Genomic DNA, 15,632 nt, shown 5'->3' with positions numbered 1-15,632 from the left:
GAGGAGGTATCTGATGCCGCAGAGAAATGGGGATGTGGAGGTAGCCATCCTGTATGTCCACAGAGCAGAGAAACTCTCCGGATCTTCACGTGGCGATTGAGCAACTTGAGGTCCAAAATTGGACGAAGAGAGACGTCCTTTTTCGGGACTACGAAGAGATTCGAGTACAACCCTAAAAAACCGTTCGTTTGCAGGAACGGGAACGATGACCCCTGCGCAAAGGAGGGAGGAGACGGCCTGAAGGAACCCTGGGATCTGTGATCGCTGTCTTGGGGATCGAGACAGAAAGAAGCGACTGGGGGAGAAGAAAACTCGATTTTGAATCCGGATGTGATGATTTCCCTGACCCAAGCGTCGTCGATAATGGATAATCATGCGTCTTTGAAAGAGGAAAGTCTGCCTCCCACCCTGGAAAGATTTCCAGGTGCGGGTGACCCGTCACTTAGATGAAAATCTGCCAGATCGGGAGCCTGAGGACCTGGAGGGCTGACCTCTGGATCTCCAGCGGGGAGCTTGGTTATAAGAAGGCTTTCTCCGGTCTCTGGAAGCAGGATGCCGGTACTGCTGGGATGAACCTTCTGCGGGAGAGGAGGGGCGAAATGACCTAAATGGCCGAGAAGCCTTCCTGTTAAAGAACCTCTTAGGGCGGGACTGGGGAAGGGAAATGCTCTTTCCACCAGTGGCATCAGAGATTCGTATTCCACGACTTCAGCCAAAGAATGCGGCGTATGGCTACTATGTTGCTGTTAGCTCTTGCTACGCACCCAGCCGCGTCCAAGGAGGCAGCCAAAAGGTATTTGCCCGCGTGACTAAATTGGTCTACTAAATCCGCCAGCTCGTCCTGAGGAGCTGCTGCTGAAATGCGTTTGCGCAGAATCTTTGCCCAAGCCGAAATGACCTTCGCCACCCAAGCGGAGGCGAAGATAGGACAGAGGGAAGCGTCGGATGCCTCAAAAATTGACTTAGCCAACAACTCTATTTGCTTGTCTGTTGGATCTTTAAGAGAAGCTCCGTCCGGAAGGGAAAGAACCGTCTTAGAGGAAATCCGAGAAACTGGTGGATCTACCTCGGGAGCTTTGGTTCATTTCGTGACTAGATCTGCATCGAAGGGATATAGTACATCTGAGTACTTGCGGCCTGAAAAATGTTTCTCAGGATGTAGCCAGTGATTGGCTAAGGAAGTGTCGAACTCTTTGTGATTAGGAAAGGTTCGAGATGGAAGCCTCGCTTTCTTAAAGGAAACAGGGCATTCCTGAGGGGGTGCCTTATCCTCCTTTATCTTGAGAGTTTGGAATATAGCCGATAAGAGACTACCATATCCCGAGTTCTAGCTATGTTGTCCGCTTCTGAGTCAGATCCAGATTGGGAATTATCGTCTGACCTAGGATCGTCTGTTGAGGATGGAGACAAAGAGCGTAGCCTGGGAGAAGCGGAGGGACCCTGCGAACTGGAAGAAGAGCCAGACAGGACTCGCTTCCTAGAGCCCCTACCCGGCTTGTCCGTCTGAGTGTCACGGTCAGGTGCTGGCGACTCACCGTGAGAGGCGGTCGGCGCACAGGTGGCTGCAGATAGCTGGGGTAACCGCTGTAAGACCTGGACAAGAGATTGAGACACTTTCGTGAGATCAGAGACCAACTGAGACATCGCCACAGTCCAGTAGGGGGTGGGGTGCTCTCAACCCGGGCTCGGAGTGCTCCTGAGGGGCAGACATGGAGGAAGGGCTGCAGGACGGACAGAAGGGAGACGACTGACCTGATACCCACTTCTTTTTACAGCGGTGGGTCCTAGAGCAGAGAGCCCCTGCAGGATTGGGCATATGTTTTTTGGTTTGTTTTTTTTTTTAACACTGCCTGATGCGGAACTGCGGAGGGGAGCTAAATCTAGCGTCAGCTGAAGCAGCGCCGAGCTTACCGAGGTTCAGATGCAGAAAAACCAGCGTTGTGTCCCCAGGAAGAAATCTTGTGAAGAGAGAGGCAGGAAGAGACGCTAGCGGTGGGCGGGGCTTAATCGCCAAGCCCTGATTGGAAGAGGACCGAGGAGGGGGCGCGGTAAATGTCCCACTGACAGGGCTAAAGTGAAAGCAGCCCTGTGATATGCTGTAAAAGTGCGCGAAGAAGGCGCGCGCAGGGAGAGGGGAGAAGCTTCCTTAACTTTTTTTTTTTTTTTTTTAAACGAAAGTGAAAGTGCTCCCTCTGCCCTCATGAGCGATGGCGCGCCCGGAGCAAAGAAACCAACAGGACAGGACCCACAGAGACCGGGAGGCCACAGGGATAGGAAAGTCACAGGGACAGGGCAGCCACCGGGTAGGATGCTGCCTGTGGAGGCCACCGCTGAACCCCCCGATGATAAGCGCGTCTAACAGCGCTTGGAGAAGGAAAACTGGCGGGAAATTCAAAAAGTACTGATCCTGATAGCGTGGTGCAGGGCTGTATTTTAATACAGCGCAGTACTGGCTGTAACGCTGCAGGGCTGATGGGTCGGCCAGGGTCCATATTTGAGAGCGGGGCTGGAGGGGACATCTGGATCCGCTTACCTGACGTCCTTGAGGAGGATGACCGCAGGGGCCAACGATAGCCAGCAGGCCGCTGGGAGAAACGATCCTCAGTACCCGCACTATGTCCGTATGGTGCAGAAGACGGCTCATGGTAGGGGAAACGTCACCGCTGGCGACCGCCGTCTTCCTCTCAGCCCTGTCCCGGGAGAGGGGTGAGGAGGGTACTCGGCTAGGACCGGCCACCGTTATAAGCCCATAGCACCCGAGGGTGATAGGGAAAGGTCCTGCCTGCGGTCCTGAGAGTTGCGATGTGGGCAATACCACATTGCTCGCTCAGCCGCATTAATAGGAAAAGCAGGATGAACTCACATCCCATTTCCTGATGCTGTATCTGGAAAAGGGGAAATCATTAAAAAACACAACTAAAACCTGAAAAGAAAAGGATTAAATGCGGATCTGGGGAGATCCCGGTCCGCCTCCTACAGACACTAAGCACAAACTGAGGTGCTTGGTGCCTGTCGGTGGGTGTATACTGCCGGGGAGGAGCTAATTTTCTTGTTTTGCATAGTGTCAGCCTCCTAGCAGCAGCAGCATACACCCATGGTATTCTGTGTCCCCCAATAAGGCGATAAAGAAAACAGATCCGCCAAAGAAAATGGCGGATCCGTTTTTTTACCAAAACGGCGGATCTTGATTGATGGAAAAAAACTGAAGTGTGAAACAGGCCTAAGCCGTCATGTGCAGAAGGACCAGCCCTATTTCTGGTCATTATAATACTTGTATACTGCATTTTTTCACCACTTTTACAATGCAATTGACTCAACTGTTAGGAGACACGTTGCTCTAATGTCTCCCACACACAAGAAGACACAGAAGGGATTTTTGCCTTTTCATTTCCGTAAGTAATACACAAAAGCAGCAGCGTGGAGAAAATTATGTATCAGTCCCAAGCTGGAACTTAACAGATATGAATCCAGCACTTGATAAGGATGCTAAAACCTTCAATCTAACTCTGTCTTTAACTCTGTTCCTCCCTTCCATAAATTTCAATATGTTGTGTAACCCAACATTTCATTGTGCTGACAGTAACTCATCTTTAGCAGTTTTTTTTTTAAGTAAATAAGGCAGTTACTAGGCAGGAAAAAAGTGCCTCATGTAATGAAAAAAAATATAGATGTCCATGAAGATTTACGACAGGTTCTGTCAATTGTAATATTAATTAATGCACAAATTGTTGAAGGACAAGTTCCAATCCAAGACCCAAATTTAAGTTGATGAGCCAGCCAATTTGGTGGAATAGTTTGACTACCTGTTGTGTATGGCGGCCTTCCCAACTCTTCAACCAACAGGTATTGCGCAAAAAAAAAATATATATTCAACTTGTGTGAATTTTAAACTCCCAATCTTTGTTCTCCAGCAAGATAGCAGCTTACTTCCATCTTCCTGCTGAAAACATATGAACACTTGCTTTTTCTGGATAGAGTTGCCAGTTGAGCATAGTTGACTATCGAATGTAGTTTTTATTATCTTTATTGTATATTCTCAACTTTTGTAAAGCAACTGTTCATCTTCAAGACTGTGGTGCAAGCGACTGTGGTCTAAGCGACGCAAAAGTATACAGTAAATTTGTCTTGCTTATATGACTTCCAAAAAAAATTCAACGTTTGGATCAACAATCTGACCAAATAGAATCTTGGATTTTCTATTCTTTATTCTAACAATTCCAAGTGTTTTGGAAATTCTTTTATTAAAGGGAACCTGCCACCAGTTTTGTGAAATTGCAGTTAAAAATAACACTTTATTCAACATCTGCCATGCATTCACCAAATCCTTATAGAATCCCCGACTCCCCTTGTATACTCCGGAAAACCTTTAAATTTCTCCCACGCTATATAGTAATCTTCTCAGTCCGGTCCGATGGGCGTGGTTTCGGGCCTCTGCATCCCTCCTCCCGGCTTCTGCTTGCCATCCTCCTGACATGGATAACATGTTCAGAAATACTGCGTTTTGCACCTGCGCAACATGTTTTGCCCAACTTGCGGGCAAAGCCGAAAAACAGAAGTGCACATGCACTAGCAAAGGTAGTCCCGGTACATGAGCAGGAAGTATGTATGCCGGCGCATGACACTTCAGTTTTTCAGCTTTGCCCGTAGTTGGGCCAAGCATAGTGCGCAGGTGCAAAAAATATTTGAGCAGGAATGAGTTGTCGCACAGCGATGTGGGTGACACAAGAGGAGTCATCCACGAAGTAGGACTGTGAGCAAACAGCCGATGGGAGGAATGGAGAGGCCCGAAACCACACCCATCAGACCGGACTGAGAAGATTCCCATACAGCGTGGGAGAAATTAGAAAAGGTTTTTGGGAATATACAAGGGGAGTCACGGGGTTATATAAGGATTTAGGGAATGCAGCGCAGATGCTGAATAAGATTATATTTTTAGCTGCTTTGTCACAAAACTGGTGACAGGTTCCCTTTAAAGTGGATATGCTTCTGGTTCTATTGCTTTTGATTGTTGAGTAACACATGTGCCCTTTATCAAATCATTATTACCAGACAGGTTCCTCCTTAGCTCTAATTAAGCTCTTTCCTAAGATCATATTGAGGTATTACAAGAGTTCTTGGTCCATCCATATGACATCACCTTATTAAGTCGACGGTGCACACATTTTTGCATAAAATAAGTTAACCAAGAGCCTCATTTTTCTGTTACGTCTAGGAATAGTGGAATTCATGCATTCATTTATCACAGTGTATGCATATGATTTGAAGAACATACTCCCCCTAGTGACGACTGCTTGATTTAATTTCTTGTCCCAAAAAGAAAAAGCGGGGTTTTTTTTTTTTGTTTTTTTTTTTGTTTTTTAAGGTGACCATACCCATTATATTGACGTTGTCCAAACTCACAGATTCCACCTAAACAGCCAGATCAGATATGCATAGGTTAGCCCGATACATTATGCTTGACCCCTGTCGCAGAGTATTTCACAAGGTGTCCGGCGGATACTCTCCCTTTTGAGCTGAGCATACAGGTGTATGAGGGAGGGTAGGAAGAATAGCTGACTGCTACTTTAAGCACTTGGGCAGCTAAATTGTAAGTTCATAGATCTGTAGGCTTCATTAAACAGCACTATGAAAAACTGCCAGCAACATACAAAATAATGCTTCTTGTAAAAATAAAACTGGCTATGCATCAGAAACTCTGTGGTTGCTTTTTTTTGTGAAATGGGCATCAGGTGCTGTCACAGGAAGGTCGTCCAAGGTGAACAATGAATTGTCATCCATTCATGTAAGCCCAAAGGAAGTGAAGTTATGGCATTGTAATCTATCATAACTTACACATTGACCATAAGGTGTTAAGCAAATGTCTGACTACAGATAAGACTTGACCAGGTAACAGATTTTGTATGGGATGAAGTTTGTTTTTTCCTAGCGAGACATGTTAAGACAAAGCATTCTGATATTTGCCAACACAATTCTAAGAAACAGTATGAAAGCCTAAAGGAAGGTCAACCCACATCCTGTGAATTGCATTCCTATGTAAACTAGACTAGATTGGAACAAAAAGTTCTCAGCTGAGGTGCAATGCTCATTTAGAAGTTAGCAAGCAGCTTAAAGCTTGCATGTACTTTTAATTTGTTGCAGCTTCCTGTAAGATTGATGCCAATTTAAACTACTCAAACCACAAGTTGAATGATGTCCTTCCAAAGGATTTCTCACATAGTTCTAGACTCCAATAAAATCTGCAGTACGTTTTCACTGCATGATACATTTTCACTAATCGACGAGAGTCCTAGGTCTGCATCTTTCCACATTTTTTTTATTTTACTAGAGTCCTTGGTGGTTTTTGAGACTGTGTTTCTTTCCATTAGCGTCGGTGAGAGAATGTCCAAACTGTATATTTACTACTGTTTAACCATAAAAATCCTTCGAATACCAGATATGGACCTCATCTTTTCATGTGACTACAGAAATTTCAGTGTGCGCCATTAGATTGTCATAAATGCATATCGAAAAACTAAAACAGAAGCTGACTAAAACTAAGTAGCAAAAGATAGGCCCGTGAGATCTGAAACTGCCAGGAAATTGAGAAATTAAAAAGTAAAAAAAAATTAAATACGGTTCATAAAATGCAGGCAGTCAGTGGTCCAGTCATCTCAATCCTGGGTTAGATCAGAGAATCACTAAAAAATATAAGAAGCCTGTGAAAATAGTATAGGCAAGCCTCTATACTAGCAAAAGTTTTTTCCTCAGCGTCTGCTTCGCTAAAACAAAGCACTTCATGGACAATCAACCGCATTGGATTTCCTTACCTGATCTTCATCAACCAAAAGAAAAGTGTAAGATTCGACAAGTTCTTTATCTGATCGACCCTCAAATTTCAATTGTCTTCTTTTTTCAGTGAACTAAGAAAAAAAAAAAAAAAATGTATGGAATTTGGGAAAGGACTGGCATATACAGTTAGGTCCATATCCATTTGGACAGAGACATTTTTCTAATTTTGGTTCTAGACATTACCACAATGAATTTTAAACAAAACAATTCAGTTGCAGTTGAAGTTCAGACTTACAGCTTTCATTTGAGGGTATCCATTAAAATTGGATGAAGGGTTTAGGAGTTTCAACTCCTTAACATGTGCCACCCTGTTTTTAAAGGGACCAAAAGTAATTGGACAATTGACTCCAAGGCTATTTCATGGACAGGTGTGGGCAAACCCTTCGTTATGTCATTCTCAATTAAGCAGATAAAAGGCCTGGAGTTTATTTGAGGTGTGGTGCTTGCATTTGGAAGGTTTTGCTGTGAAGGAAACATGCGGTCAAAGGAGCTCTCCATGTAGGCGAAACAAGCCATCCTTAAGCTGCAAAAACAGAAAAAAACCTATCTGAGAGATTGCTACAACATTAGGAGTGGCAAAATCTAGTTTGGTACATCCTGAGAAAGAAAGAACTGGTGAACTCATCAATGCAAAAAGCCCTGGGCGCCCACAGGAGACAACAGTGGTGGATGATCGCAGAATAATCTCCATGGTGAAGAGAAACCCCTTCACAACTGCCAACCAAGTGAACAACACTCTCCAGGAGGTAGGCGTATCAATATTCAAATCTACCATAAAGAGAAGACTGCATGAAAGTAAATACAGAGGGTTCACTGCACGGTGCAAGCCACGCCTAAGCATCAAGAATCAAAAGGCTAGACTGGACTTTGCTAAAAAAACATCTAAAAAATCCAGCACAGTTCTGGAAGAACATTCTTTGGACAGATGAAACCAAGATCAACCTCTACCAGAATGATGGAGAGAAAAGTATGGCGAAGGCGTGGTACAGCTCATGATCCAAAGCATACCACATCTATAAAACATGGCGGAGGCAGTGTGATGGCTTGGGCATGCATGGCTGCCAGTGGCACTGGGTCACTAGTGTTTATTGATGTGACACAGGACAGAAGCCGAATGAATTCTGAGGTATTCAGAGCCACACTGTGTGCTCAGATCCAGCCAAATGCAGCCAAACTGATTGGTCGTCGTTTCATACTACAGATGGACAATGACCCAAAACAAAGCCAAAGCAACCCAGGAGTTTATAAAAGCAAAGAAGTGGAATATTCTTGAATGTCCAAGTCACCTGATCTCAACCCAATTGAGCATGCATTTCACTTGTTAAAGACTAAACTTCAGACAGAAAGGCCCACAAACAAACAGCAACTGAAAACCACCGCACTGAAGGCCTGGCAGAGCATCAAAAAGGAGGAAACACAGCATCTGGTGATGTCCATGAGTTCAAGACTTCAGGCAGTCATTGCCAACAAAGGGTTATCAACCTAGTACTAGAAATGAACATTTTATTTACAATTATTTAATCTGTCCAATTACTTTTGGTCCCTTTAAAAACAGGGTGGCACATGTTAAGGAGCTGAAACTCCTAAACCCTTCATCCAATTTTAATGTGGATACCCTCAAATGAAAGCTGAAAGTCTGAACTTCAACTGCATCTGAATTGTTTTGTTTAAAATTCATTGTGGTAATGTCTAGAACCAAAATTAGAAAAATGTTTCTGTCCAAATATATATGGACCTAACTGTGTATATATATATATATATATATAAATAATCAGACTGTACTCATCCTAAGTAGTTAATCAAGCACACAAAACTAAGTGAACATTACTATGTGCCAAGTAGGATGCCATTGTCTGATTTAAATAGGGGTACAAATGTCATTTTCCAAGAGGTATTTTACTGCTTTCATTTACGTGGGTTAAATCCAAAGCCTTTGATGGTTTTGTTTTTTTTAAACGCAGTCTTCCAAATGAATAATAGAGATTAAAGAGTAATGTGCCAGAACAAAAAGGTTCTACAAATGCACAGGTGATCAGTCAGATGACCAATTTATGCTCACTGACCTCTTTCTCCAAGAATTCGTTGTGAACCATTCGAGCAGACTGGTACGTAAAATGCATCTTTGAATTTGCATCCAAGTATGACGAATGTAGAATTTTCAGTACCTCCTCAAAATCCCGTGAGCCAACGTTAATTGGCTGAAGAGCTAAAAGATGAACAAAAAAAAAAAAAAAAAAAATTTTTGTAAAGTTACTTCCAAAGATACGTTGTGTAACTTTTTGAATTGTCAGTCATTATCGTGGTTTTGTTAAAACAAAAACACAAACAAAAACAATGGTGCAAAAATTTTATTACGCTTTACTTAGAATTAAAGAGACATCACGAAAATCTGTAAAAAGAACGATTACAAAAGAGCAAGATATAATTTTAGCGTTTACTTAAAATTAAGACACTGCTTTAGAGACACCAAAAATATCATCTATACAAAATTGATTGAGAGTAGTAGTAAAGAGACAATGGTTTTGTGCAATCGCGGACAATTATTGAAACTTATTGACTTCCAACTTGAATGGTATGCATCCTCAGAGGAGACCACACCATTTTCCCGTAAACTTAATCTTACAATTGCTACGTTTTCACGCAATAGTACACCATCTGAGAAATCAGCAATTGTCAAAAGCATGGCTTTCGGTTACCCAGGTCTGCAAATTATTAGTGAATGGAGAAAGTCAGATTTCCATGCACAACTCAAAACAGAAGAGATGTCTAGTCTCCTAGTCAGTTGTTTTTTTCTTAAAGGATCAAATGCCAATATTTATACGTTAAAATTTTTAGCAAAGAAAATTTTCCAAAAATGTTTTTTTATTCTAATTAGTAGAGTTGTTGTAGTCTATAGCCCTGTTCTATTTTATATCCCAGTTCTACTCGCAATCCATAGGTGTGACCAAAGGTGTGTAGTGGGAGTCGGTGTCCATTTTGATAGACTCAACATAAAATGGATCGATACCTAAAATATGTAACAAATTGGGTACGGTAGTTCAATGCCGTATGTGCTGAATATTTTTTTCATAAAAATTTGGGAAAGTTACGAAATGTCCTATAAATGTAAATTCTATTCCTGACCTAAGGCTCTAAGGCTTGTAGCGGAGAGGAATATGTTCTTCACTTTATATGTCTAGTAGTGAAGCATGTATGAGGAAGTAGGAATCAGGGAAATTGAGAAGTCTGAAGTTTGACTTACTAATGCCACAGTCTTGGGTCTGACATGAAAAATATCAGGGTATGTTTTATAAATTGTCATAATGTACCGTAATTATAAATTGTCATCATTTACAATGGAGTTAAATCAACCAAAATTTAAAAAAGTGCAGGACTTTTTTATTTACTTCAATAAATAAGGTTGAACATTGACTAAATATTTTTCAAATGATCGTCTGCAGTCAGCCTTTCCTCCTGACCTCCATATATGCAAGTACTATCAGTTTCAAGGAGCATGCATATGTGCTGAATGAGGGGGACGGGAAACTAAACCAATGCCAGGCACCTCTAGCACTGCTTAATTTTCTCTGAGAACAAAGGATTAGTCATATTAATGCTTTTTTCCCCCTGAAAGCTACAAACGGGAAAACAGGCCTGTCTCACTTTAGAAAAAAATTAATTTGATTTTTATGGCCACTTATTGATAGTGATTAAATGTATCCCGATAATACATAGCAGAGCTATTTAAAATGGACATACACAATGAAGTGTCCACTTTACATTCTAAGCATCTTCGAGAATGTTTCAGGAAATGTACTTTAACAGAACCTCATGGGTGGAACCATCCAACTATCAACCACTCCTTGAGCTTTTCCTAAGAAACTGCAAAAACTTTTTTTCTACTTTTTTTTTTTAAAAGGTAACATTACAATGTGTAAATTACACCAACTAATTCCTGCTTCACACATCAGTTTTTGTCCATCAGTCAAAATCCGCCGTTTTAAAAAAAAAAAAACGGATCCGCCATTTTTTTTGGGCGGATCCATTTTTATTCCCATTGAGTTGCATTACCGGCAGATCTTGACGGATGGCCATCCGTTGGATCCGTTTTTTTTGCGGATCCGCCAAAATTTTGACGTCCGCCGACATGCCCGAACGGAGCATGTAACGTTTTTTCGGGCGGCAGGATCCGCACTTCTCGCTGCGCATGGCCGAAAGACTTCACTCAGCCGGAAATTTAGCCCTAAACTCTGTTCTAACGGCTGGAAAAATCTCTCTCTCTCCTTCCCCAGGCAGCGGCTCCTTTAAAATTCTTCCTTGCATGGATCCGTTTAAATAACGGTCCGGTGACAAACGTGGTGGTCAGTTCAGGAACGGATTGGCTATCCGCCATTCTAGCAGATTTTGACTGAACACAAAAACTGATGTGTGAAACAGGCCCAAGGCTATTTTCACATTGACTTTTTTTGCGCAGCGCATCGTGCGCAATAGAAACGCATGAAAAAAACATGCGTTTTGCATGCGCTTTTTGATGTGCATTCGTTCTCTAGGGGTTAAAACCAGCGTCTACAAATTTACGCCGAAAACGCAGATGATCGACTGTCCATGCGCACGCCTGCATTCCCAGACTGTAATGCGTTATTTTGTCGCATTCCGTGCGCAAGCGTGAGCATGTGTTTGACGCCTGTCAGCAGACCCAAAAATGCAACATACTGCATCAGGCACACAACATAAAAAACGCATGCGAATGGGTGCAAACGCAACACCATGCGCCCATGTTAAACATAGGTACGCATGACGCATGGACGCGCACGATGTGCTGCTCAAAAAAACGCTAACACTTCAGTTTTTTGGCGTCAGTCACAATCAGTCGGTGCGGCGGATCAACGGATCCGTCACAGATTGTGAAAAATTGATGCAACGGTTCTGGTTTTTCGATGGATCCGACTGCCCTACCTGGTAAAACTAATCGGAGCATGCTCAGTTTAAAAAAAAATGAATCCGTCGCTGGATTCCGTCATTTGACGGACAGTGACGGATCCTGTGTCCATAGGCTTTCATTATAGCCAACGACAGATGGCGCCGAATCCGGCCCTGTCCAACTTCTCGGTGGACAAAAAGTTCCTTTGTCCGTCGTCTCCGCCCAACAGACAAAAATTTCCGACGGTCGAATCGCGAGACCATCCGTCGCTAATACAAGTCTATGAGAAAGAAACGGATCCAGCAGCATCAGTCGCTGGATCTTTTTTCCTAAAAATGACAGATTGCGACTGATGGAAAAAACTGATGTGAAAAAGGCCTAATAGAAGGCAAACCTATACAGTTGATGTATTCCCATTGAAGGTGGGGATTCCCAAAGGTTCTTGAAAAATGTATCACATTACACTACTGAGCTCCGTTCTCTTTACCGTTAATGACATAAAACACGATCATAAGTACAAAAGCAAGGTCCCATTGGGAGATAACCATGTGTATATAACCACAACCCTCCAAATGGCCAACAGCCACAGGTGCGTAAAGTGAATTCTGTTAATACATGACAATTTTTTCCAATTAAAAAAAAAATTAAATCCGGAACAGAATTGAATCAACGCGGAAACGTGCGTAAAAAAGAAAATAAAAAGCATAGTTAATAAGTCTGAAGCTTTCCCTCAAAGTTTAATTTTCTTACACTTTAAATGATACATTGTCAATCTCGAAAATTTAATAAACCAAAACGGTATGAAATCCCATTCTAGAACAGTCTTACTGTATCAGGAAGTCAAAGTAAACTGATCCAACAAAAAAAAAAAAAGATCTAAAAATAATTAAAACTGTATACTCTCAAACTAGGACATCTAGACAACTTCCTATTAATCTAGAATTACATATAACAAACTCCCCTTAAGGCCTGGAGCACACTTCCGTTTTTTCAAATCCGTCAAAATCCGTCGGTTTCCGTCAACAAAACGGATCCATTTTTTGGAGGATCCTTTTTTTGTCCCATAGACTTCCATTAGCAGTTACCGCAGATCCATCAAAAAACGGATCCGTTTTTTTTTAAAAAAAAAGGATCCGTTTGCGGGAAAGAATGGAAACGGATTCGTTTGGCGGACACAAAAAACGGATGTGTGAAACAGACCTAAACAAGCTGATCACTGGCCCTAAACCACAGGTCTCAACTAGAACACTCAAAATTAAATACCCTTGGCTAAAAGTTAGAACCTACTAGACTAACAATAACGGGGAGGAGTCAGAACCCCTATTATACTGGAAGTTCCCGTTTTCATTACTGTGGGAAGTAAACAATGATTGTGGGAAGGAAACAATCTGAAGATCTCAAATGATAAAAAAAAAAAAAATACAAATTCCCTTCCCGGAGACAGGTTTCATTTAGAAAAAAAAAAAGTGTTGCTATAGAAGATAAACTACACACTAACAGCAATGCATAACGTCCTAAACTATTCCTATAGAGGGGGTGGGGGAACCACGTCAATTCTTTCTTACTGCACAACGCATGGGTGTGGCACATGAAACGCGTGGGTGGGGCCGTCCGTCTGTCAACGCCCCCTTTACAGCGAACTCTGATCTCAGCTCGCGCGCGCCCTCCAGTGGAGAGCCTTTACCGTGCTAATAACGAACGTCAGTCTCTCCTCTACATTGGCCCTACAGTGTGGCCCCCGGGATAGCGCCGAGGTGATGGATTACTTCATAGGCATGCAACATGACACCATTCACATCTAGCTACACAGGGAGGGAGAAGATGACGACCACCTTTCTTTTCTCTGCTCTTCTTGGGAATCTGAAACCTCTTTCTGGGGGGCTCTTCTGTGGGGGTGCTGCCCCCTCTAACGCCCTCCATGTTGGCCGGTTCACTGGTAACACTGTTTCTCCTCTTGCAGCCCGTTCTTTCCGCAGCTGCAGCCGCCTCGATCTCTTCAGCTTCGCCATTTTGTGAGCCGCGGAGTCTTGTGTCTTCGGCTGCAGTGAGTCTGTTATTTCCACCGCCCCCGTTGACGTCCATATTAACAGCACCGAGCTTCTCTTCTTCCATCGCTTCAGCGCCTTCTTTCCCTCTGTCGCCGTTGAACATTACACACACGGAGCGTCGTCACGTTTTCTTCGTCCACTGGTTCCGTCGCAAATCTTAATGGCGAAGGGAGAGCTTTTCAGTGAGAGGACGCCGCATTCTCCTCAGCCTCCCCTCAGGACGCCATCTCGCTGCCGGACTGTGCCCGCGTGTGCCGCGCTCCCGCATTTCACCAACCCTCCCCTCCTCCCCTTCCTACGTCATGAAAGGAGGCGGGAGAACGAGAGCTGACCAATAGACGAACGAGATCGGACCTCACTGACCAATGAGAGCCGAGAAGAAGGATTCCTGTCAGGACCGTCCGCCATTTTAAAAGCTTGTTGTTTTTTTTTTTTTTTTTTTCTTTTTTCCTTTCTCTCTGCGTGAGGCGAGTCTCCCTCCAGATCTGAGGTGCGCGGTTTGCTTTTTTAGTTGTTTTTTTTTCCTGTCTGTTAAAAGTCTCTTTCTCGTTATATATTACAATCTGCGTTTCTCCGTAGTGCATTCTGCTTGTACAGGGTTTTCCTGATGATAGTTTTGGTTTTCTTTGATGGGTTATTACGTACATAAAAAGTAAAACTTTGGTCTGTTTTATTATAAAAAAAAAAAAAAACTGCTGTTAATATAGGAAATGTTTAAATAAAAGCTTAACTATTGCTACTTGCACCCTAAAAACCATAAAGGTAGACGTTTCAGACACGTTAGCACAAAAGTGAAGATTGAAAGAAAGTGTATGGACAAAGGGGCTATGAAGTAAAAACAATGCAACAAAAAGAAAAATGTCTTAACACGCCGAGGTGTTTATGGGAACTTTCTTATGGATGTGTTTGAGGTGGCGAAACTCGGCAAGACCACCAAGGACTGAAATGAGCCTGTTAACGGGAACAGTGTACCTAATGAAGGAAAAAAATGCCGCCAAGGTTGGCATAAAAGTGGTGCGACGCTCTCTTTACGCCAGTGATGGGTAGCACAGACTATACAGCCGTTCACATACGTCCGCCAAGAAGCAGGAAGGTCCGTATCAAAGCTGCTGTTTGACGGCGAACGCTTCTAAGAGGTTGTCCAGCTGTGTTCGTGATGGGGCATGAAGAGCCGTCGGTAAAGACTGAGGCGACTGTACTGAAGTTTCAGAACTAGTTTGTTACAAAAGGGACTCTTTTGCCAACCACCTGTTAAAAAAAAAAAACTGCACGCATCCATATAACTTTATATACGTGTGTTCTATAGGGGTCAGGCACACTTCAGTGACTTTTCTCTTAAAGGGAATCTGTCACCCTTTTTTCGGCTTGCAGCTGCCGGCATAGACATCGGGGGCTTATCTACAGTATTCTGTAGTGCTGTAGATAAGCCTCCGATGTAACCTGAAAGATAAGAAAAACACGTTGTATTATACTCACCGGGGTGGGCGGTCTGGTCCGGTCCGACGCCTCCCTTCTTCATGCGATGACATCCTCTTCTCCCGTCCTGTAATGGCTGCGGCGCAAGCGCACTGCTCTGCCCTGTTGAGGGCAGAGCAGAGTCCTGCAGTGCGCAGGCGTCAGGAGAGGTCCGGCGCCTGCGCACTGCAGAATTCTGCTCTGCCCTCAACAGGGCAGAGCAGCGCGCTTGCGCCGCAGCCATTACAGGACGGGAGAAGAGGATGTAATCGCATAAAGAAGGGAGGCGTCGGACCGGACCGCCCACCCCGGTGAGTATAATATAACGTGTTTTTCTTATCTTTCAGGTTACATCAGAGGATTATCTGCAGCATTACAGAATGCTGTAGATGAGCCCCCGA

The 15,632-nt window shown here is 43.4% G+C and overlaps 1 protein-coding gene across 3 annotated transcripts in view; it reads right to left on the bottom strand.

Moving 5' to 3' along the window:
* TASOR (transcription activation suppressor) overlaps positions 1 to 14,052 on the bottom strand; it is a 208,983-nt gene extending 194,931 nt beyond the window's left edge. For all 3 annotated transcript variants that reach the window (XM_073574135.1, XM_073574137.1, XM_073574136.1), the window contains exons 1-3: positions 13,561 to 14,052; positions 8,892 to 9,034; positions 6,807 to 6,899 (exon numbers count right to left, since the gene is read on the bottom strand). In XM_073574135.1, coding sequence (XP_073430236.1) covers positions 6,807 to 6,899; positions 8,892 to 9,034; positions 13,561 to 13,879 — 555 coding nt within the window. In that variant the 5' untranslated portion in view covers positions 13,880 to 14,052. The remainder of the gene's footprint in view (positions 1 to 6,806; positions 6,900 to 8,891; positions 9,035 to 13,560) is intronic.
* Between the last annotated feature and the right edge of the window lie 1,580 nt (positions 14,053 to 15,632).

This window comes from Dendrobates tinctorius, unplaced genomic scaffold, assembly GCF_039654945.1.
Source record: "Dendrobates tinctorius isolate UK_male_01 unplaced genomic scaffold, ASM3965494v1 ptg000038l, whole genome shotgun sequence".
In the NCBI taxonomy this organism is placed as follows: Eukaryota; Metazoa; Chordata; class Amphibia; order Anura; family Dendrobatidae; genus Dendrobates; species Dendrobates tinctorius.
This window is presented reverse-complemented; position numbering and strand designations above follow the sequence as displayed.